The 24,151-nt window shown below is 37.1% G+C and overlaps 1 protein-coding gene across 4 annotated transcripts in view; it reads right to left on the bottom strand.

The window, feature by feature from the left end:
• Positions 1-24,151, bottom strand: part of ATL1 (atlastin GTPase 1) — an 83,672-nt gene that overhangs the window by 22,015 nt on the left and 37,506 nt on the right. For 3 of the 4 annotated variants that reach the window (XM_053889403.1, XM_019451861.2, XM_053889404.1), the window contains exons 3-7: positions 14,721-14,968; positions 12,293-12,427; positions 11,748-11,852; positions 9,712-9,762; positions 7,272-7,328 (exon numbers count right to left, since the gene is read on the bottom strand). In XM_053889403.1, coding sequence (XP_053745378.1) covers positions 7,272-7,328; positions 9,712-9,762; positions 11,748-11,852; positions 12,293-12,427; positions 14,721-14,968 — 596 coding nt within the window. The remainder of the gene's footprint in view (positions 1-7,271; positions 7,329-9,711; positions 9,763-11,747; positions 11,853-12,292; positions 12,428-14,720; positions 14,969-24,151) is intronic. The other variant, XM_019451864.2, reaches the window with a different exon arrangement.

Genomic DNA, 24,151 nt, shown 5'->3' with positions numbered 1-24,151 from the left:
CTTAACTACTCTATGCTTCAGTGTTCCTTCATCAGTTAAAAAAGAAAGAGTAAAGAAACAACATTACTTATTTTTATATAACTATAATGAATATAATCTGACTTATGTAAGAAACATACTTGGCACAGCGCCTGGCACAACATAAATGCTCAATAAACTATTACTATTTTATACAGATCTTCTACATAGTTCATGTACCTAAATGTGGACACTGGGAGAATCCTGGTGCATATCACTGACCTAATTCTATGTAGCCAGGTGAATATTTATTCTGAATCATACAGCTCTCAGATCACCTAAATTGCTCTCTAGAAGGAACATGGGATAAGGTAGCTTTCTCAGAAAGCTATCCTTTTTCTCGGCCCTACCATCATATCTTTTTCTTTATTTACAGCCCATGTAGGCACAAACAGCCTCTCATTTTCTCAGTGAAGTCATGCATTTCTCTGGTATGACTTGGCAATTACAGTCATCATAGATATTTGACCAAGAATAGTTTGTTTTAAAGTGGCTGAAATCACTATCAAAGAATTTATTCTGTAGATGAACATTTTTAATTTTTAATTATTATTTTTATTTTTTAAGTTTATTTTATTTGAGAAAGTTTGAGAGAGAGAGAGAGAGTGGGGGGGGGGAGGGGCAGAGAGAGAGAGGGAGAGGGAGAGTCCCAAGCAGGCACCACTCTGTCAGCATGGAGCCTGACACAGGGCTAGATCTCATGAACCCTAGACCACCACCTGAGCTGAAATCAAGAGTCATATGCTTAACTGACTGAGCCACCCAGGCACCCCAAACATTTTTATACATGTATTTTTTTATGTTTGTTTATCTATCTATCTATCTATCTATCTATTTATGAGAGAGAGAGAGAGAGAGAGAGAGAGAGAGCAAGAGAGCACACATGTACTCTTAGGTTGCCTGGGTGGCTCAGTCAGTTAAGCATCCAACTCTTTATTTTGGCTCAAGTCATGATCTCATGTTTCATGGAATCAAGCCCCACATCAGGCTTTGTGCTGACAGCATGGAGCCTGCTTGGGATTCTCTCTATCCCCCTCTTCCCCACTCCCACCCCTCTCCCACTCACTCCTGCTCTCTCAAAATACATAAATAAAACAAAGTCAGATGCTTAACCAACTGAGCCACCCAGGAGCCCCTGAACATTTTTAAATCACAGGAATAAAGGGTCCTTAAATATAATTAAGTAAAATATTACTAATTTTCCATATGTAGGCCCAATTTGAATGAGAAATTGTGAGAAACAGAAGGTTTATCCTAATATAGCAATATATTATTATATGCTTCCTCTACTATTGTTTTCCATCAACATTCAGTTTAACCATAAAAGTGGCATGGACTGATCTAATAATTACATCTCTACCAAAGGAAACATGAAAAGTTGAGTTTTGCTTTTTCTCACAAAGAGGATTCAAATCTTTTTTTCCCTCCAGCTTTACTGAACTATAACTGACATATTACATTGTGTATGTTTAAGGTCTACAACATAATGATGTGACACACGTATACATTGTGAAATGGTTACCACAATAAGGTTAGTTAACATATTCATCACCTCATGTACTTATTGTGTGTGTGTGTGTGTGTGTGTGTGTGTGTGTGTGTGTGTGTGTGAGTCGATCTATTTCTAAGGCCCTTAAGGGCCATTAAGCATATGAAATGATTAATTAAAAATGCTATTGGGAGAGGGGCCCTGGGTTGCTCAGCTGGTGAAGCGTCCAACATCGGCTCAGTCATGATCTCGAGGTTTGTGAGTTCGAGACCCGCGTTGGGCTCTGTGCTGACAGCTCAGAGCCTGGAGCCTGCTTCGGATTCTGTATCTCCCTCTCTCTCTGCCCCTTCCCTGCTCACACACCCTATCTCTCTCAAAAATAAATACACATTGAAAAAAAAATGTTTTAAATGCTATGGGAGAAAACTGGGGTGAATTAACTAATCTAGAAGGTGAAGTACTTAACATCGAGGAGGTGAAAGAGCAGAGATTAAAGATAAGTGGTCCTAAAATACATGCTCAGGAATAAAATAAAGCTTCTAAGAGAAGGGAACTAAAGTTTGTGTGCAGGAAGTTTTTTTTAGGGTTTATCCTTATTTTCCTATTATAGGCAAACCTTAATCTACTACCAACTTGTACATTAAAATGTACACAGAAACGGCACCCTACCTCTCTGCTACCAGAACCTCCCCTACCAGAGATGCCTCTGCCAGGATGTGCCCAGTTGTTAATTCAATCTTCAAACGCAATGTCTTGTCATGGGTTATACTTCCTGAGTGTGCTAACTAGTGTAAAGCTGGCCCTTACAGGCTCACAAGGAGCAGTTGTTCAAGTCTGAGAAATTTTACAAGTCAGTTGACATCATGTTGGCAGCTTGAAATCAGCCATGGTAAAGGTATTCATACCAGAAATCAGCAAATGCTTTAAATCAGAACCACCTCCTCCCTCCTCACCAGCCAGTTGTATACATTTACCAGCACACCACTTGGATAAACTTTACACTTCAATATTGCTTTTAAACTGAATTCACTGCGCTTTTAGTTCTCTGCTTAAAAACAGTTTTTAAATACCACAGATATTTTGTTTTCTTGATATAAACTGGCTTTTCATTTAAGAATCAAATGAATCTGGGGTGTCTGGGTGGCTCAGTCGGTTGAGCATCCGACTTCAGCTCAGGTCATGATCTCATAGTCTGTGAGTTTGATCCCCGTGTCCGGCTCTGTGACCACAGCTCAGAGCCTGGAGCCTGCTTTGGATTCTGTGTCTCCCTCTCTCTCTGCCCCTCCCCCCTCTCATGCTCTGTCTCTGAAAAATGAATAAACCTTAAAAAAAAAAAAAAAAGAATCAAATGAATCTGTTAATGCAGCTATTTACTTCATTGCCTAATTACCCTTACTTTTCCAGCCTGTGATATATCTTGCTCATTATTTACAATTTCACTGTTTCAGACGTAAGAATTCTTCTATTTTGAATTTATTAAATTTAGTTTGAGTACACATTACTATGATTTAAATTTCATTACCTCTCACCTTGCCTTCTTGGGCAGTGTTTAAAATTTCTCCACACTTTTATCCAAATAAATAAACCTGCTCTCTCCTGAGATAGAAGAAGAGGATGGAAGTGATAACCTTCTAAAAAAAAGCTTGATAGGGGCACCTCGGCAGCTCAGTCAGTTAAGCGTCTGACTTCGGCCTGGGTCATGATCTCACCATTTGTGAGTTTGAGCCCTGCGTCATCGGACTCTATGCTGACAGTTCAGAGGCTGGAGCCTGCTTCGGATTCTATGTCTCCCTCTCTCTCTGCCCTTCCCCTACTCACGCTCTCTTTCAAAAATAAACATTAAAAAATAAAATAAAAAGTAAAAAAATCTTGATGAATTAATTGAACTTTCATTTAAAAATTATACCCTATCAGAACTTTTTCTCTTGAAACTTTTTCTAAGGTAAATGTGAATTATTTTGTAGCTAGTAAAGCTCATTAACATTGGTCTTAATGGTGTTTTTTTAAAAATGTGAATTATTTGCTGATACCTTAAAAATTCTGAGACCTGAATATATTTGCATATTATTTTTTAATTTCATGGTGTGTAGTATTTTTTGTTTTGAATTTGGTTGCTTTCATTTTAAATATCATTAAGTATCTTTGGAAGCCACTTTTGCTACTTAATGACTTCCTCATTTCAATTTCAGATACATAGATTTACAAGTACAAACTTGTTTAGAAGTCATTGTTGACTCTTTCAGTCAAAACTTTTTTCACTGACATTTCAAAATGCCTTCAGTTTACCAACAAGTGCTAAAACTTTTTCCATTGTTCTCATTTTTATTATTTCTTTTACCAAAAGCAGTATCCCTCCCTCCCTCCCTCCCTCCCTCCCTCCCTACCTATCTAATCAGAGCACCAGTTGGTCCCTCTTGGTCTTAATGTATCTTAAAAAGCATAAGAAGTAGTAACATTTCGGGCACCTGGGTGGCTCAGCCGGTTAATCTCCCGACTTCGGCTCAGGTCATGATCTCATGGTTTGTGGGTCTGATCTCATGGTTTGTGTTGGGCTCTGTGCTGACAGCTCAGAACCTGGAGCCTGCTTCAGATTCTGTGTTTCCCTCCCTCTCTGCCCCTCCCCTGCACTCTCTCTCTCTCTCTCTCTCTCTGTCAAAAATAAACATTAAAAACTTTTTTAAAAAGTAGTAACATTTGCTGGTTAAGACTTAAAAATCCTTTCCAGAATTTGCAATGGAGTTCCTACCCTATGCCAATGGATCCAGAGAGTAAAAAGTTCAGAGAAAAACCTAAGCTAATAGCCCAATTACTATAGAATACTTCACTTATCAACCTGAAAAATTATTATTTTTTAAAGTTAACAGACACTAGTAGGTATTGTAAACAAAACAGAGGATTGTAAGCAGGGACTGTTTTTATTCTACCTGAACTCCTGTCTGCACCCTCTTCCCTTGTGTGAACATGGTTCTTCTCTCTCTCTCTCTCTCTCTCTCTCTCTCTCTCTCTCTCTCTGTGGGATTGTGGGTGATCGTCTCCCATGCTTAGATGCTTGGTCTCAGGCTATGGTGTTTGGCAGAAATCAGTGATTTTCCAGAATGTTAGAAGGTGCCCACAATGGGCACTAGTTTATTTCTTGTTACTTCAAAGCACCTATGGACAGTCCTTTGCTTTTCCATACAAGAGTTAGCTTAGGAATAATTTGCTTCATTCTAGGTCATTGGATAGGTTCCTTGTTGAAGGTGCACAAAAAGAAAAAGATTCCATTGACCCAATGGATAGTAGTGATTCTGTGAGTGATAGTGAAAGTCGTTCTACACAATAACTCCTCTGTCTTTTGTCTCCCTCACAACAAAGGTTTTCAAAGGTAAGTGCTGGTTAATTTTTCTTTGTATTTTGTACTTTATTATTTTGTATTATATTATAGCATTGTAGTCATTTTTATATGAATATTTTTGGGTTGTGAAATGAATCATCTGAGTTTCCATTATCTCTTATGAGGAAATTCGCATTGATATACAGGTGCTTTGGATTACAAGCATGTTTCCAGAGTGAACCATGCTCGCAAACCAAGGTTTTATGAATTTCAGTTGGAATTTTACAGTATGTAGCATAGTACAGTATGTAGCTTTTAAAGATTTGCTTCTTTTGTTTCATAATATGCATTTAAGGTTTCTCCATGTCTTTTCATGGCCTGATGGTTCATTTCCTTTAACTCTGAATAATATTCCACTGTCTGGATGTAGCAAAGTTGATTTATCCATTCTCCTATTGAAGGACATTTTTGTTGTTTTCAAGTTTGAGCAATTATGAATAACGCTCCTAAAAACATCTGTGTGCAGGTATTTGTATGGACAGAAGTTTTTAATTCCTTTGGGTAAATACCAAGGAGTACAACGCCAGATCATATGTAAAGAATATGTTTAGTTTTGTAAAAATCAGCCAAACTATCTTCCAAAGTGGCTGTACCATTTTGCACACCCACCAGAAATGTATGGGAGTTTCTAACATTCTACGTCCTCATTTGGGGAGCATTTGGTATTGTCAGTGCTCTGGACTTTGGCCATTCTAATAGGTATGTACTAGTTTCTTTGCTTATTTTTTACTATATCTGAGATCCTTTCCTCCTGGTATTCCCACCTTTATTTGGTCCCCTTATTATATCCACATTATATCACATTATATCAGGGTAGGTGGGTACAACAGATACAATTTAGCAGAACTGACGGGGTCTTCACTTCCAAGATGAGGTTATAAATGATTGCAGCTTGGTCACTCTGGCAGTGGAATCATTTGCCCTGGGAACCTTGGTGTGAACAGCCCTGTGGGAAGGTCCATATGGCAGGGAATTGAAGTCTCCTGCCAACAGCCATGTGAGTAAGCTTAGAAGTGGACCCTCCAGTCAGGTCTTCTGAGAATGTTTTGTTGGCCAATATCTTGCATAATTTCATTAGAGACCTTGAACCAAAACCACCCAGGCTGAGCCACTCCAGATTCTTGACCCTTAAAAATTGTGTGAAACAATAAATGTTTATCCTTTTAGGATGATTTGTTATGCAACAATAGATAACTAAATAACTCATTTTAAATTACCTGCTGGGGTGCTTTGGTGGCTCAGTCTGTTAAGCATCTGGTTCTTGGTTTCAGCTCAGGTCACGATCTCACGGTTTGTGAGTTCAAGCCCTGTCTCGGGCTCTGCACTGACAGCACAGAGCCTGGCTTCAGATACTCTCTCCCCCTCTCTCTCTGCCCCCCTCCTACCTGCACATGCTCTCTCTCTCTCTCTCAAAATAAATAAATAAACTTATAAAAAAATAAAAATAAACTACTTGCCATTTAAGCCATAAATTCTACTTTGCCCTTTATCATTCGTTCTCCTTGTACGTTCACATACCTCTCAGGGTATTATCCATCTTGGCTGGTGATACGTACCAGGGAGGGGCTAAATTCTGGGACTTAGCCTGAGCCCTCCTGAGAAGCCAAGGCTGATGCTGTCATGCTTCAAGTGAGCAGTCTTGGGTGTTTAAATCTGTACCTCCTCCAGGCTTTCAAGGGCTTTTTGACTTAATTATACTCTCCTGGTTCCTGTTATTTAAAGACTGCTGGGGCAGAAGGGAGCATTAAAGGACCCAATAGTCTGTTTATACCACCCAACACGAGCTCATATATTGCCCTGATGTTATCCTGCTGTTCCAAGAGGCTGAGCTGGTTGCTAGTCTGATACTTAGTGCAATGAAGCAAGTGATGGTTCACATGGGTCACTGTGTAAGAAAGAGAAAGTACCTTCAATAAACTTGCACCCACCTGACCAATATCCTGTCTCTGTGCCTTAGCCAGGTTTTGTGTGACTTGTAACCCTTCCTATAGTCCCAGGAATCTTGTTTGTTTTTAGCTTTTATGTTTGACAAATTCATCAGTTTTCTTTTGGTTTCTGTGACATCTCTAGAGTTGAATTCAGGGAAGAAAAGATGATATTCTTGCAGGAATCAAAATATCTAATTCATCTTTTCATTTTCCCATTTCTTTTATTTATTTTTGTTATTCCCAATAAGTTTTTCCCATTTCTTTAAAAAAATAATTTGTTAAATTTTCATTTCCCCATTTGAATCTCCTACTTGCACCAAATAGCACTAGCAAGGTATTCAAAGTGCTTCTTAAATGAAATAAAGAAAAAAGGAAAGAAATGTGACCTTCTCAATTCATATACCTGGTCATACTCTTAAGAAAAATTTAATAAGAATATACCATAATTTTATTCTTCACTCACCTGAAATGGCTTCAGGAATATTTCTTCCATCGCCAGTCTGCCATATTCAGTGAAAAGCTACAAGGGAAATAACACACACATACACACGCGCGCGCACACACACACACACACACACACACACACACACAAACTTCAGTATCTGCAAAGTTTTACTTCTGTGCTTTCTTCCACTCATTTTTCCCCCCTCACTATAACATAATACTATATTATTAAGGTTACAATAAACATTTTAAGGAACTAAGTATTAAACAAAGCAGAACGATAGTAATTGGATATTTAAAAATTAAGGACATAAAGTATATGTTAAAAATAAAGTTTCTACTTCAAAGCCAACAACTTTATATCAAGAATGTAGGGCAGTTTTTTGTAGGGAAGATGGGGGAGAAAGAAACATGTTAAAAACCCTTTCAAAGCAGAACTTGCACAGATTAGACCAGAGAGCCATAAACTATGTTGGATATATTTAACGAAAGTTGTCGCCTGAGGAAATTTAATGGCACAATGGACTGAATTATTACAAAGGCATAGAGGCATCTGGCTTAAAAATACAACCAAATACACTGCCTTCTTCTGTTTTTAATTGCTCCCAACTGAGAGGCACCCTCTCAGTTTTTTGTGTTGTTCAAAAACGTAAGGAAGATGTCAGAGAACAAAGACCCTAGGGGGTGACTGTGATTAGGCCTCCGATGAGTGTGTCATCAGTGGAATGGGTTTCCCCGTCTGTACACAGGAAATGCCACTTCATCCACAAGACTTACAAGGCACAACAGCTTCTCAGAGCTGGGGTGCAAGTGATACAGAGGATTCCCACCCCTTGCCCTTCTCGGATAGCTCCCATAGCAACCCCCATCTCTCCTGCAGGGGGATCGGGGAAGCCCAGAGTAATTACTAGGCATCTGATTAGAGTATTTAAATGAAAAGTCTGGAATACTGTGTCTGGAATATTGCAGCTGCTCCAGGGATTAGGCACTCTCATTGGAATCATCTACTAACATAATTTGAATTCACAATCTTTTTTGAGGAGGCTGAGGTGTTGCCATTTACAGGAAAAGTTTTAAATGGTCTCAGAAAAACATTACTTACTCAATATCAAAGTCCAAAATCAGCCCTTCTTTAAGAAATCCCTAAGCTGGTATGGAACAGTGCCATGCCATTAACTTGGAAAATAATTGGCTAGTTATGACACGTGCCTGAAGAAGTAAATCGTACTGATTACAAGAAACATCGAACAGTCATTCAGCATACTGCCTATTTGTCACAGATGCTCAGTGTGAGATACTAGAAATAGATTTGGGAATAATGTTGAACTCCAAATGTTATGTCCAGCATCACAGGTTACCCTGCTCTATCATTCTATGTTGTCTGCTAAAGCTGTACATGGCTCTTATTGCCAAGATAGATTATATATTTAAGGTACATAGGTTTTGCTGTGTAACCAAAATAACATGAATTGAAAAAGAGCAGAAAGTGTTACAGAGATGTAAACTATCTTCAGGAAATATCTAATCTTTTACTTATCTGAAATTTAAATGCTACTTGGAGCGTGGAAGAAGCCCTGAGCCCAGAAGATGCCCAGATCTCTATGCCCACTCTACCACTAATTAGCCACATGAGTTTAGGCAAGTCATTTACTATTTTCAGCCAAATTTACCTCATCTGTAAAATATGAAGGGTAAATTAGGAGTCACCGAAGTCTCTTTCAGATCTAAAACAGAGTTTTATGAATTATCAGGTAGCTCCTCATAGTTCTTGAGTATAAAGTGGTCCACAGGGAAAAAAAAATCTGGCATGCAACTGATATCATACTAGCAATTATTAAATCTCTGACCATAAGACTTCAACTTCACTTTCACTATTGTTCTCTGCATTTGTGCTGTAACAATACCCCTGAGGGCAGCACACAGAACAGAAAGGGTTTTAAAATGTAGTATTAAAGTATAGTTGACATACAATATAATATTAGTCTCAGGTGCACAGCATAGCAATTTGATAGTTGTATACACTACGCTACATTCACCACGGCAAGTGCAGTCACCATCTGTCACCAGACGATGTCATTACGGTATTAATGACGGCGTTCTCTGTGGTGTACTCTTTATCTCTGTGAGTTATTTATTTTATAACTGGATCAGCTTCACATCTGGGGTCATTTTTAAACCAAAGGCTCTTTCTCTACTCTAATTTGCCATATATTTTCAAATATACGGAGCCAGTAACAAGTAGCTTTAGAGTAACAAAGAACTTTGAAAACTGAATGAGAGACAGAGAACATAACCATGGAGGGCTAAAACAAGAAACCTGGGAATAAGACAGTCTCCATTTGATTATGTTTCTAAATCTTTCTGAATTGTTTAGTTTTAGGTAGGAGAAGGCCTAACAAAATCCACACATCTTCAAAACGTTACCAGATATATAGAAAAAAGAGTATACATATTGTTACCTGGAGGTGCTGAAGATCATCCTCCTGGACATTCTGGGATAAGTTATATACCTTGATTAAGAAATAAAGTCAAAATGAAACGATAATTGGCATCCTTCGAAGTACTTACTATGTCATTCTTTATTTTTATAAATATCAATTTTCACAAAATCAAACTTTCTTATATGTATTCTTTTTTTAAAGTGTATTTATTTCGAGAGTGAGCAAGCATAATGGGGAGGGGAAGAGAGCGGAGGGAGGGAGAGAGAGAGAGAGAGAGAGAGAGAGAGAATCCCAAGCAGGACCCACACTGTCAGCACAGAGCCTGATGCGGGGCTCGAACTCATGAGCAAAGAAATCATGACCTGAGCCAAAGTCAGACGCTTAACCAACTGAGCCACCCAGGTGCCCCTACATGTATTCTCACGTAATGGTATTTATAAGACCTTGAGAGAAGAGTAAAGAAAGCTTGAGAAACAATAAACCATGTACAATGATCATAAAATTGTTCCAGAAATACAACAGCCACCTGCTCTGGAAACAGAATATTAAAATTATTTATGAAACTGATTTAACGATTAGTCAATAAAAAATCATTCTTACAAGCATAGCAAAATAATAACAATCTAGATCTGAGTAAGCCATACATGAAATTTTGTCTTGAAAAATTATGTTGACTTTCTCACAATTGATTAATTTAGTTAAGTCTCTGGAAAGTTCTATCACATTGAAGTTAGGTTCTGAGTATCAGGCTCATATCCCTATACATATACATAACCACTTCATGAACAGACCACAGTACTAAGATGACATTCTATCTTTTGTTTTTTCTTTCGAGGATTAATTTCAAAAAACAGTGAAGGAAGCTTCTATGTTTATGTATTGACACAAAGAGAATGCTTTGTGCACTTACTTAAATAAGAGATTGTTTCTCAGATGATAAAAAGGTCATTACTAAGGACTTAAGATTTTTCAGTGAAAATATTCAATGTCTTCAGGTAAAACAGAAATATAGGTAATAAAGAATTATGTTTTAATTGGTTTGTACAAGTGGTTTTATACTGCTGATTATGAAGAAATTAGACATTAAGTCCGTATTTTACAGGCTCATATGTTTTAAGAAGTCTATTTTTAAAAGCTAATCAATCACAGGTTATAATCATGGCTTCCACTTTAAAGCTTTTTGTAGAAAATATTCAGTCTTCCTTCTATCCACCCTCTCACTGTCCTAACCACACATGATACCCTGGTTGCTGGCTCACGAGCCTCTTTCTCTGCTCACTTGTAATTTAGCCTTGACTTGTTCATCCCAACCACTCTGCCTCCCCTACCTTTTTAAACTATCTTACCTTTCTTTTAACTGTTTTCTTGGCTACTACTACTTCTTGCTGTTTCTAATAAATAGAAAATATCTAAAAGTTAATGTAAAACCTTTCATGCTATGTGTTCTATGATTATAGTAAAACTCTCCAGAGACTTTCCAAGATGATCTGTAAAGCTTACATTAACCTCAAAAACAATACTTAGTAAGAGACAAAGAAAAAAAAGGAAAGAAAGATAAAAAAATTTTTGTGAGACATTTATTTTCCTAAATGTTAATTAAGTGTTTTTAACAGCTGGGAAAGCGTATAAATGCTTTTACCCTTAGCAATGTTTCTACACGCTATGAAAACAAAACAAAACAAAACCCATTTATAAATCTCGGTTCAGTAAATGTAACTTATAATGGGTAGTTCCAATATATCTATCTGCATACATTATAAGACAATATTATTACGTTTATTGTAGGCTTTAAACATAAAAAATTATCAGTGAAATAATGCAAACTTTTCTGGCTATTGGCAGCTTGAAAACTGATCAGAAATTAGATTACAATAACCAAACCAATTCTACTCATAGAAATCATAAGAACTGGGATGCTAGCTGAGCCAAATAACATATTTAGCATTTCTGTTGTTGGTCTCACTACCACACGCATGGTAGTAAGAATGTAGGAATACACATATTTATAATTTTTAAAGTAACAGCCATTGAAATGGATTTATTTTATTCCATACCTGTATTGAGCTGATCATTGTGCTAAGTGCAAATACCGTGGCCGAATCTCTCAGAGTTGACTGGCTATCAAAGGTTCCCTGAGTATCCATCAATAGCACTGCAACCTACAGGCAAGTAGACAATACATTATCGGTATTTTATAGAACATATGTAGAATTAGGGCTACTACAAAGTTAACACTATGAGAACTATAGCAACCCATTATCAATGAATACTTAACAGGTAATTTTTTATATATGCCATGAATGCCACAGAAAATGAAAATATTAATTAGCTGACTACTATAATGATTAATTTTCACTGGTAATCCAAGCTAACAGAAACAGCACTGAAACAACAGACAGCTGTTAGCTTGCTGATCTGCTGTTCTATCGTTCCTATGATTTTATCACCTTGATCAACAGAAAGGGAAACAAGGAATCCCTTTTGAATTTCATGTCGAATGGTCAAAATTAGTTTTCAAAAGATCATTTTCAAGGATCCTGAACAGTGGTAACTGTTGCCAACTGAAAACTCAATTTTCTTTACAAAGTTTGCATCTTACCTTCTTGCCATCAGGTTTATTGATGAGGAAGACTTCACTCCATATTTGGATTCCTGTGGTCTCTCGTTCAGACCCACCTCTCCATGAGAAACCAGTCAATGGTTCATTGTAATCTCCAACCCAATCGACTGATTCCTGCAAATTAAGAAAGTCTGTGATATGGAAGTGGACCGTGGTACACTTTCTTCCCTGCATCCGTTCTGGCGGGTATCTCTCTCCAACTGCCGTCAAAAGGAGATGTATTCACATCTACTGTACTGATACAATTACTTTCTTTGTTATCTGAAACATTATAACAGAGGAGCAACCATGTGCTACATTTTATTCTAGGTCCTGGGAATAGGAAGATATCATTCCAGACCAGAGGAAGCTTACAGCCTAATAGAAAGACAGACCTGTCAAGAAACCATTATGATGCAATACATGCATGCCAAAATGGAGGTGCGTATTACGCAAAGATAGAAGCATAGGAAAAGAAATAACTAACAGTTGGTCAGGTAGGACTTAATAGGAGAGGTGGTGTTTGTGCTAAAACTTGAAGGATGTTTGGGAATTTTTCCAGATGAGCAAACTTGGGGAGGGCATTCTAGAAGCAAAGAAATAAAGATAAGAGAGAACATAATATGTCAGGATATACACAATAATAATACATACAAATGCTTTGGTATTGGAAGAGGAGGGGGGGATCGCTTCTCGGCCTTTTGGCTAAGATCAAGTGTGGAAGAGGAGGGGGTGAATAGCAAGAGGAGAGGCACCTAGTAGTAGATGCAGAAAAACAAAAACAAAAACACAACAGATCGGTTACACTTTAATCTGGCAAGTGCCATTTAACACAAGCAACAGGACAAGTGTTACTGAGCATTTGATTTTAATGTTTATTTCACAGTTAAAACTATGAATATGCCTAAAACTGTATAATCCCACAGTATGGAAACTAATATGGATACTAATTTTGTTCACTTAATTTGCCCAGCTGTGTTAAGTAGCATATTAATGGTGATATGCTAGAAACAGAGAGTTCTGTCTGGTTTCAAAGCATGAAGTATTTTGGTAGTTCTATTCTTGATTTGTTTGAACTGAAGCTAGACATAGAAGATATTAAAGTTAACTTTACAAAATTGATCAAAAATACCCTAACTATAAAAGATCAATCCAAAATGAATAGTTATGGTATAAATACATGATACAAAGTTTCTTTGGGTAGTGTGTCTATTCTGCCTCAACATCCATATTTGCAGCAGAAATGGCTGTGGGTAAAGAGTAGAAAAAACTACGGGTACATTCTCCATTCCCAACCTTCGGTTTTCTGACTCTGATTTCCCATTTATCCTTCTGCTTTTGGTTTATCCTAGGTCCCTTATAGTCTCATTTCTGTGCCACACTGCTGTCTCAAATGTTATAACACTGTTGGTTGTCTTTGGGGATGGGTAAGATGAGGGCCGAGTGGGAAAAGATAAGAGAGAACTTTCTGGGGTAACAGCAAGATATAGTTGATAGCATTTGGGGTCATCCAGGCATATGCATTTTCCAAAAAAAATAATAATAATTAGCAAATGTACACCTACAATTTGTGCATGTAAGTGTATCTGATTTTACAACAAAAGATAAAATCTACTGAAATATATGATGATGATGTATATTGAAATATTTATGAGGAAGTGCAACCAATGTCAGCAATTTACTATGACATGAATAAAAAAATAAGATGCAGTGACAGATGTAAAGAGGGAAGAGTATCTGGAGACACATGTGATGAAGCAAGAATATTAACGGTAAAATCTAGGTAGTTTGATACGTAGGTGTTCACCATAAAATTCTTTTAACTTTGCTGCCTGCTTGAAAAATGTCATCATAAATGCTGGAGGGAATATGATTATAATATAAAAGTTATGATAAAAATTATTTGACACACTTTACACACTCTAAAGTGTAAAGTTTATAATCATATCACTATGCTGTGTTTCTTTCTAAAAAAATAAGTTATGTCCTAAGGGAAATGTTGCAAAGTGGCCTCAGACAAAAGTGGCCTGTGGAGTTTGGTGCCCAAAGCACTGAAGTCAGAATGGTTGTACCACAGCATTAGCAAACTAGTTCATATTAAGGTATATGATAATGGAAGCGGAAATACTTAACACTACTAAATAAAAACACAAAGTGACAAAAGCACGGAAACAAGAAGACATTTTAAAACACTGCTTTTGTTTTAGTTTATTTATTTTGAGAGAGAGCACACAAGTGTGTGCATAGTGGGGAAGGGGCAGAGAGAGAGAGAGGGAGAGAGAACCCCAGGCAGGCTGCACACTGTTAGTGCAGAGCCCGACATGGGGCTTGATCCCATGAACCATGAGATCGTGACCTGAGCTGAAATCAAGAATTGGACACTTACCCAACTGAGCCACCCAGGTGCCCCTTAGAACACTTAACGTACCTGGTTGTACATGTATCTCAACATGAAGTCCATCAGGAATGATTTTCCTTTCCTAAATGCTCCAGCCACAGACACAGCAACAACCTCCTTGTCCCTGACAGCCTCTGAGAGAAGGATCCGATTAAGTGCAGTTTCATCTAACTCAAAGGAATGGTCATCTTTGACGATGAGGACTTGGACTGGCCCTGCCTTTTTCACTGGCTCCTCCTCTTCTGAGCTCCATTCATATGTCTTTTCTGAAAACCCACCTGTTGAATAAAACAGCAATTTACTCGGCTAAGCATCTCAAAATACCAAGAAATGTAAGGTACCGCTCAATTGTCAAATATCTGAAACAGGGGCACAGTGGAATTAGAAATGCCTGTTTTAATGACATACATTAATGTCATTCACATCGTGTCTCAGAAAGACATATCTGGTCTTTCTGATCATGTGACCAAATCAAACAGAATTTTATTCTCAAGAATGCTCTAAGTCAGGGCAGAGAACTCTGTTTGCAGAATGAGAAAGAAATTCAAAGCAAAGGATTCTACTTTTGGAGCACAGGAATAAAAGGACTTTAGTTCATACTTTCTTCATCTCCTAGAAATAGGTTTAGTATTCACATAAAGGATCCTTGCAACACTTTTTAAAGCTGAACACACAAAAGAGGAAATGCATACAGGGACTCAGAATCATATATTTTTGAAACTGGAATAAAGTTCTAAAGCATCTAGTTCTAAAGCTCCTTTCAATACATTCATGCCATCTACAAAATCCCAGATTCTTAAATGTCTAAAATTATACTTCAGAGCAATGGAATTACAGACAACCTTCAAATCCATAGCGAAGGAGTCCAGACACAATTTGATTTAAAAAAAAAAAAGAAAAAATTGAAATTTATCTGGTGTGGAGATCTTATACAAAAGCTGGGTAACCCCGGGAAATTACTAAACTTCTCAGTTCTTCATCTGTGAGATATAAACTACTAATAGTACCCATTAATAGGGTTGTTGTAAAGATTAAGGAAACTACATCAAGTGCTGAGAACAGTGGTTGGCACATAGTAAACTCCTAAAGATTACCTATCATCATCATCATCATCCCCACCACTATCCTGGGGTTATAGACTGAACTAAGTATTCCTGGAAGAAGTTTCTGCCTAGTTTCCAGAAGTTGTGTGTGTGTGTGTGTTTTCAGAGTTTTCATATATCTGATAATTATATAAAGAACTGATACAACTCAAAAGAAAAAAAAAAGAAAAAAACACCCAATCCAATTAAAAAATAGAAGATCCAAACAGACCCTTTTCTACAGAAGACACACAAATGGCCAACAGACACATGAAAAGATGCTCAACATCATAATCATCAAAAAATGCAAATTAAAACCAAGTAGATACCACCTCACACCTGTTAGATTGGCTATTTTCAAAAAGATAAGCAACAAGTGCTAGCTAGGACACAGAGAAAAAGGAAACTGTGTGCACTGTTAGCGAAAATGTAAATTGGTGAAACTACTATAGAAAACAGTATGGAAAAATTAAAAATAAAACTATATGATCTAGCAATTCAATTTCTGAGTATTCATCTGAAGACAATGACAAGACTAATTAAAAAGGATATATGTTCATTATAGCATTATTTACAATAGCCAAAATATGGCAACAACCTAAGAATAACCTAAGTGTCCAATGATGAATGAAGGGATAAAGAAATTATACTGTGTGTGTCTGTGAGTGTACGTATGTATATATGTATGTGTGCATATACATACATGTTCAGACACACACACACATACACAGTGGACTATTACTCAACCATAAAAAACAATGAAATCTTGGCATCTGTGACAACACAGATGGACCTCAAGGGCACTGTGTTAGGTGCAATAAGTCAGACATCTAAAGACAAATATTATATGGTGTCTCTTATATGTGGAATTAAAAAAAAAAACAAGCTTATAGGTACAGAGAACAGATTGGTGGTTGCCAGAAATGGGGGGTTGAGGGTGGGAGAAATGGCTGAAGAGGGTCAAAGGGTAAAAGCAAAAATATAGCCAAAGAAGTCTTGTTCTCTTGTCAAGTCTTTTTGAAACTCTAGTGCTTAGTTTCTTCATATGTAAGATGGAAAAAAAAAGTTTTTTATTTAATTTTCAGAAATGGCAATTTTGACATAGGTCAGCTTTTAGAATTAATCCTTAATATGCAAGAATTTTAGAACCCTGGACCGTGGCATTTGTGGTATATTACAAAACAGCTTCAATGTGTCAAGTGACACATTCTTAAATCTACTGCCTTCGTAATGTAACTGCAATGTCTCCCCACTTTGACTCTGGGGTCAGCCATGTGATGTGCTTTATCAGACATGAGACAGCAGAGGCTTGGAAAACCACTTGTGTTTTTCCGTTTTGCTCTTTCACTTCTGCCATTCACCATGAGAATATTCCCAGACTAGTCTGCTGCAGGATGAGACACACTTGGAGCAGAGGCAAACTGCCCAGTCCCAACCAACCCCACAGCAAACCAACCCCAAGCCACATGGGGCAGCTCAGCCAAGATCAACAGTTGTCTAACAACCATTTCAACATGTGTGATCAATAAATGCTTATTGTTCTATGCCCCTGAGGTTTTGTGGTTGTTTATTATGCAGCATAACAGGCAATAAACTACCGATAAAGTCTACAACCCTTTCCTTTAGAAAGGAGGTACAGTGTAGTGGTTAAAAATAGAGGCCCTGGCACCAGACCGTGGGATTTGAATAAAGGCTTCCCCATTGTTTAGCTGAATAACCTTAAGCAAGTTGTTTGACCTCTCTGTGCCTACCTCATAAGGTTGCTGTGAATTAATATATTCATGTAACACACTTAGAACAGTGGCTGGTACGTAACAAATCCTATTAGTATTAGTATACATTTAGGAAACTAAAGCGAAAGATGTAACTAACCTTGCCCAAGAAAAGGATATGGAATTTCTGTATCAGGCAATCTACCATGGATGCTTTCTTGTGTTACTATTGTTTTAACATTCCAGCAAGGTATTTATTATTATCTGCACTTTTGACATGAGGAAACTAAGAACTGGGTTAAGTAACTTTTCCAAGAGAGTGCCCATTAGTAAGCAATAGATCCAAGTTCACAGGGTTAGTAACTGTCAACCTGAGATTAGATCCCAGGTATCTAAACTCTCATCCCAGGCCTTTCTACTATAACATTCTGCCTCTTTAGTGGAAATCAAATAACTCTTGGACACCACATAAATGGGCTCATTTGTTTTGTATCAAAAGAACAGAAAGCCAAGACATATACCAATTAATTCTTCTCATCAGATATATGACCTAACCTCAAACCAACCCTCAACAATGTTAATTTTGAACCAACTGGGCTGTTAAACAACTTTTCATTTAAATCTTTAAAAATATATATATTTTTAAAATTTTTTTTCATGTTTATTTATTTTTGAGACAGAGAGACAGAGCATGAATGGGGGAGGGTCAGAGAGAGAGAGGGAGACACAGAATCTGAAACAGGCTCCAGGCTCTGAGCTGTCAGCACAGAGCCTGACGCGGGGCTTGAACTCACGAACCGCGAGATCATGACCTGAGCCGAAGTTGGACGCTTAACCGACTGAGCCACCCAGGCGCCCCTTTAAAAATATATTTAAAAGACATCCTCCATTATGTCTGCAGGCACATCTTGGAGATATTGCAGATTCAGTTCCAGAATACCACAATAAAGCAAGTCATATAAAAGTTATATTTACACAACACTGTAGTCTATTAAGTGTGCAGCAGCATTATGTCTAAAAAAGTATATATGTATATACTTTAATTTAAAACTATTGCTAAAAAGTGTTAACCATTATCTGAGCTTTCAGCAAGTTGTAATCTTTGTGCTGCTGGAGGGTCCTGCCTCGATGCTGATGGCTACTGACTAATCAGGTCGCTGAAGTCTGGGGTGACTGTGCCAATTTCTTAAAATAAGACAACAATAAAGTTTGCTGCACTGATTGACTTCCTTTCATGAATGGTTTCTCTGTAGCATGTAATGCCATCTGATAGCATTTTACACATACAGAACTTCTTTCTTTTTTTTTTTAATTTTTTTTTTTAACGTTTATTTATTTTTGAGACAGAGAGAGACAGAGTGTGAACAGGGGAGGGGCAGAGAGAGAGGGAGACACAGAATCTGAAACAGGCTCCAGGCTCTGGGCTCGAACTCACAGACCGTGAGATCATGACCTGAGCCGAAGTCAGACGCTTAACCGACTGAGCCACCCAGGCGTCCCTACAGAACTTCTTTCAAAATTGGAGTTAATCCTCTCAAACCTTGCTGCTGCTTTATCATCTATGTCTGTCATAGTCTAAACCTTCTGTTGTCATTTCCCCAATCTTCACAGCATCATCGCTAGGAGTAGATTCCATCTCAAGAACTACTTTCTTTGCTCATATAGAAGAAGCAACTCCTCATCCGTTCAAGTTTTATCCTGAGATCACAGCAGTTCAGTCCCACCTGCAGGCTCCACTTCTAATTCTAGTTCTCTCGCTGTTTCCGTCACCTCTGCAGTTACTTCCTCTACTGAAGTCTTGAACCCCTTGAAGTCATCAAACTCAAAAGTTTGAAATATTGCAATAATTACCAAAATGTGACACAGAGACACAAAGTGAGCAAATGCTGTTGGAAAAATGGTGCCTACAGAGTTGCTCATCGCAGGGTTGTCACAAACCTTCAATTTGTAAAAACGCAGTATCTGCGAAGTGCAATAAAACGAAGTGCAATAAAAAGAGAATACCTATACTTAGTAAGAAGTCCGATAACTAGAGAAAAACAAGCCAATTTTATCTTTTGGTGTTATTTTAAATGAATCTTCAGATTACATATATACATATATATGTATATAAATAATTGTATCACCTTGATAACTGTATCTCTCTTTATATTATATTGTTCATCTATAAGATAGTATTACTGAAATATTGCAAATCTAACATGTAATTTTAGTTTTTCATTATTGGAGACAGATATATACCAATACTTTCTGAACAATAGTACCAAGCATCTGGAGACAACAAGACCATTGCCCATAGCCATGAATCAGAGCTGCTCTCTCAGCAAAGTGAAGAAGAAAAATTGATTTTGTATCTAAAGGATGACAGTTTCCATACTGCCTTATCTCAGACATTGGAGTCAGTCTTTGTTTAAATCCCAGCGTCACAACGTACACATATATGAAGCTGTGGAAATTATTTAACCCCCAATGGCTCACTATCAGCTATCTGAAAAACACGATTGAGAATAGTGCTTATATCAGAAAGGTTTTATGACAATTAAATAATGTTCATTAAATGAAGGCCAAAGAGCCAGACAAATGGTATGTGCTTTATAATGACCTCTACTAAAAATATTATTAATAGCACTATTATTAATAGTGATTTCTATTAATACTATCAGTTATTATTATCTATTCATATTTGATTCCAGTACTACCTGCCAACCTTATTTCAGCCTCAGAACACAGGCCCTTTTTTGAGGATATCAAATATACATTTTCTTTGATGAAGCTCCTTGCCTATCACATGAGTACACAACTGATGTGACTTGAGCATGCTGGATAAACAATATTTTGTATGGAAAAACATCTTCAGAGCTGAAAACTATCTCACAACTTTCTACAGACTGAAATAATTCTCTAAGATTGTTTGCATCAAACTACATATATATAAGAGGTACTCTGAATGGAATTTCTAGGTTGTAATTTTTTTAAATTGCATCAAAGATGCAATCTGTTAAAGTGGTTGTACCAGGGGCACCTGGGTGGCTCAGTCGGTTAAGCGTCCGACTTCAGCTCAGGTCATGATCTCACGGTTTGTGGGTTCGAGCCCCGCGTCGGGCTCTGTGCTGACAGCTTGGAACCTGGAGCCTGCTTCGGATTCTGTGTCTGCCTCTCTCTCTTCCCCTGTCGTGCTCATGATCTGTCTGTTTCTCAAAAACAAATAAACGTTTAAAAAAAAAAAAAAAGTGGTTGTACCAAATTTTCACTCCTCACCCACTCCTAAAAGCTTCTTAGAGACCCTATTCATCCATATCCTTTCCAACACTTGGTTTTGTCTGATTCTTAATTTTTGTCAGTTGCATAGGAATAAAATGAGTGAGTGGTATCTCATTATGGTTTTCATACACATTTCTCTAAACACTGATAAGGTGAACACATGCCTTTTGTTCATTTTTCTATTAGGTTTGTCTTCTCCTCAATTTACAGTGGTTCTTTATATATTTTGAATGCTAGTCCTTTGTTAGTTACACGTATGGCAAAACTCTCCTAATTTAGAGCTTGCCTTTTCACTTTCCTTAAGCTGTTATTGGTGAAAAGAAATTCTTAATGTAACAGATTTTATTCATAATTTATTTTATGATTAGCACTTTGTCATGTTTAAGAAATTATTCCTTACACAAAATATAAAGACATCATATACATTCCTCCATTTTATAAAAGTATATTTTTTAATGTTTATGTTTGAGAGAGAGAGTACAAGTCGGGGAGGGGCAGAGAGAAAGAGGGAGGCACAATCTGAAGCAGCTCCAGGCTCCTCACTATCTGCAGAGCCCGACGTGGGGCTTGAACCCATGAACCGTGAGATCATGGCCTGAGCCAAAGCTGGACACTTAACCGACTGAGCCACCCAGGCGCCCGTACATTCCTCTGGTTTTTAAGTTTTGCTTTTGATATTTAAGTAAGTTCTCAACCCACAAGGAGTTGCTATTGTGTAAGCTGTGAGACAGAAAACCAATTTGATTTTTTCCATATGAGTAACAAAATTTTCAGAACTCTATCAAAGCCTCCTCTCGTCATGCAGTCTACCATGTGATCTTTGTCATAAATAAGAGTTACACATATATGTATGTTGTATATATATGCATAAATATATATATGCATATATTTATACACACACACTTTGTTTCTGATCTCTCAGTTCTGATTCATTCAACAATTTGTCTGTATCAGCACCAACAGTATACTATCTTAATCAAAAAAGCTTTATAAAAGTCCGATATAGTACGACCATATTCCTTTTTTTTTTTTGATGTTTACCTAATTTGGGGGGGGGGGAGGGGCAGAGAGAGAGATGGAGATATAGAATTTCTTTTTTATTTTATTTTATTTTATTTTATTTTTTAATATATGAAATTTACTGTCAAATTGGTTTCCATACAACACCCAGTGCTCATCCCAAAAGGTGCCCTCCTCAATACCCATCACCCACCCTGCCCTCCCTCCCCCCCCCCCATCAACCCTCAGTTTGTTCTCAGTTTTTAACAGTCTCTAATGCTTTGGCGGAGATATAGAATTTCAAGCAGGCTCCATGCTGTCAGCATGGGAGCCCAATGTGGGGGCTTAGTCTCACGACCATGAGATCATGACCTGAGCCAAAATCAAGAGTCAGTCGCTTAACCAACTGAACTACCCAGGTACCCCAGCCATATTCTTTTAAAAACAATTTTTTTTAATGTTTACTTATTTTTGACAGAGAGAGACAGAGTGCGAGTGGGGGAGGGGCAGGGAGAGGGGGAGACACAGAATCCAAAGCAAGCTCCAGGTTCTGAGCTGTGGGCACAGAGCTGGATGTGGGGCTCAAACTCACAAACTGTGAGATCATGACTTGAGTCGAAATCGAACACAACCGACTGAGCCACCCAGGCGCCCCTTTATTCTTCTAATTATCATCAGTCTTAGCTATTTTGACCCTTTCCATATAAATATTAGAATCAAAGTGTTAGCTGAATTTTTTGAAGTTATATTAAATTTATGGATCAATTTGAAAGGACTCAATACTGTTATGATAATGTCTTCCAACCTGTAAGCATGAGATATTTCTCTTAATCTCCTTCAATAAACTTTTTATAATTTGGGGTGCTGAGGAAAGTAGTTTTGTGACATTTATTGCTAGATACATTAGTTTTTGTTGCTAACTATAACTGGTTTCATTGTTGTGTTTTTAATTATGTTTTATAGTTGTTGCTTGGGCAAAGAGTAACTGACTTTAATAGATCAGCCTCATATTGAAACATTTATTAAACTACCATTCCCTATAAATTCTTAGACATTTGGGGGTTTTATTAATGTAGAAACAAAAATCAGTTGTAGAAATAATGAGTTTTATTTCTACTTTTTTAATCCTTATGTATTTCTTTTCTTTTTCTTGTATCATTGGACATTCAATACAATGTTGCATAGCAACAGTAGTAGCAGACATGACTTCTGATTTTAGTGACCATAACTATCTGATTTTAATGGGAGTGCTTCCAATATTTGAGTTCATATTTGTTATAGTTTGGTTTGGTAGGTACACTTTACCTTACCATATTAAGGAACTTCTCCTCTACTGGTTTACTGTAAGTTTTCAAAAATCATAAATGGAAAATGAATTTTATCATATATCTTTTCTGAACCTATTGAGATGATCATCTGGTTTTCCACCTCTACTCTGTTAATGTAGTAAGTAATATATCTTTAAGTTTTTGTATAAACCTAATATTTTCAAGGTGCAATATCTTATTATATACTATTGATTCAGTTCATGAAAATCTTGTTTAGGAATTGTGCATCTATATTCACAAATGAATTGAATTTACAATTTTCCATTCTCATTTTTGTCTTTGGCAAGTATAATATTCCATGTGACATTAGCTTTATAAAATGAATTAGCAAATGCTTTCTTTTCTATCTTCAAAAAGAGTTTGTAATAAAAATTAGAGGGGCGCCTGGGTGGCTCAGTAGGTTAAGCGCTGGACTTTGGTTCAGGTCATGATCTATGGTTGTGGGTTCAAGCCCATGTCAGGCTCTGTGCTGACAGCTCAGAGTGCTGGAGCCTGCTTCAGATTCTGTGTCTTCCTCTTTCTCTGCCCCTCCCCTACTCACGCTCTTTGTCTCTCTCAAAAATAAATATTTTTAAAAATGTTTAAAAATTAGAGCAAACAGTTCTTTAGAATTTTGATAGATCTTGCCTATAAAACTGTCTGGGCCTATTGTTTTTTTGTGAGATGACTTTTAACTGTTACCTCAATTTCATTATACTTATGATGCAATAGTTACATTAGTACTAATAAAGTTTTACATTTCTTCTTGAGAAAAATTTTGGTCCATTTTATCTTTCTAGGAATTTTTCTCCATTGTCTAAAACTTAAAAGAAAAAGTCAGTAAAGATGTAGAAGATTTAAATAGTATCATTAGCCAACCTGACCAGTTTGACATCTAATTGCAAAACCATGCATTCTTTTAAAGTTCATATGGGATATTTACCAAATAGATCATGTACTGGTTCATATATCAGATGTTAGCACATTCCAAATTATTAAAATATTGCAAAAAATGTGTTCTCTAATAATAAAGAAATTAAACTAGAAATCAATAACTCTATATTTAGAAAATTCCTAAATACATTGAAATTAAGCAGTAA

Source organism: Panthera pardus, unplaced genomic scaffold (assembly GCF_024362965.1).
Source record: "Panthera pardus isolate Hobbes unplaced genomic scaffold, ASM2436296v1 HiC_scaffold_24, whole genome shotgun sequence".
In the NCBI taxonomy this organism is placed as follows: Eukaryota; Metazoa; Chordata; class Mammalia; order Carnivora; family Felidae; genus Panthera; species Panthera pardus.
The sequence above is the reverse complement of the archived record's forward strand: the minus strand, read 5'-3'. Positions and strand labels throughout refer to the sequence as shown.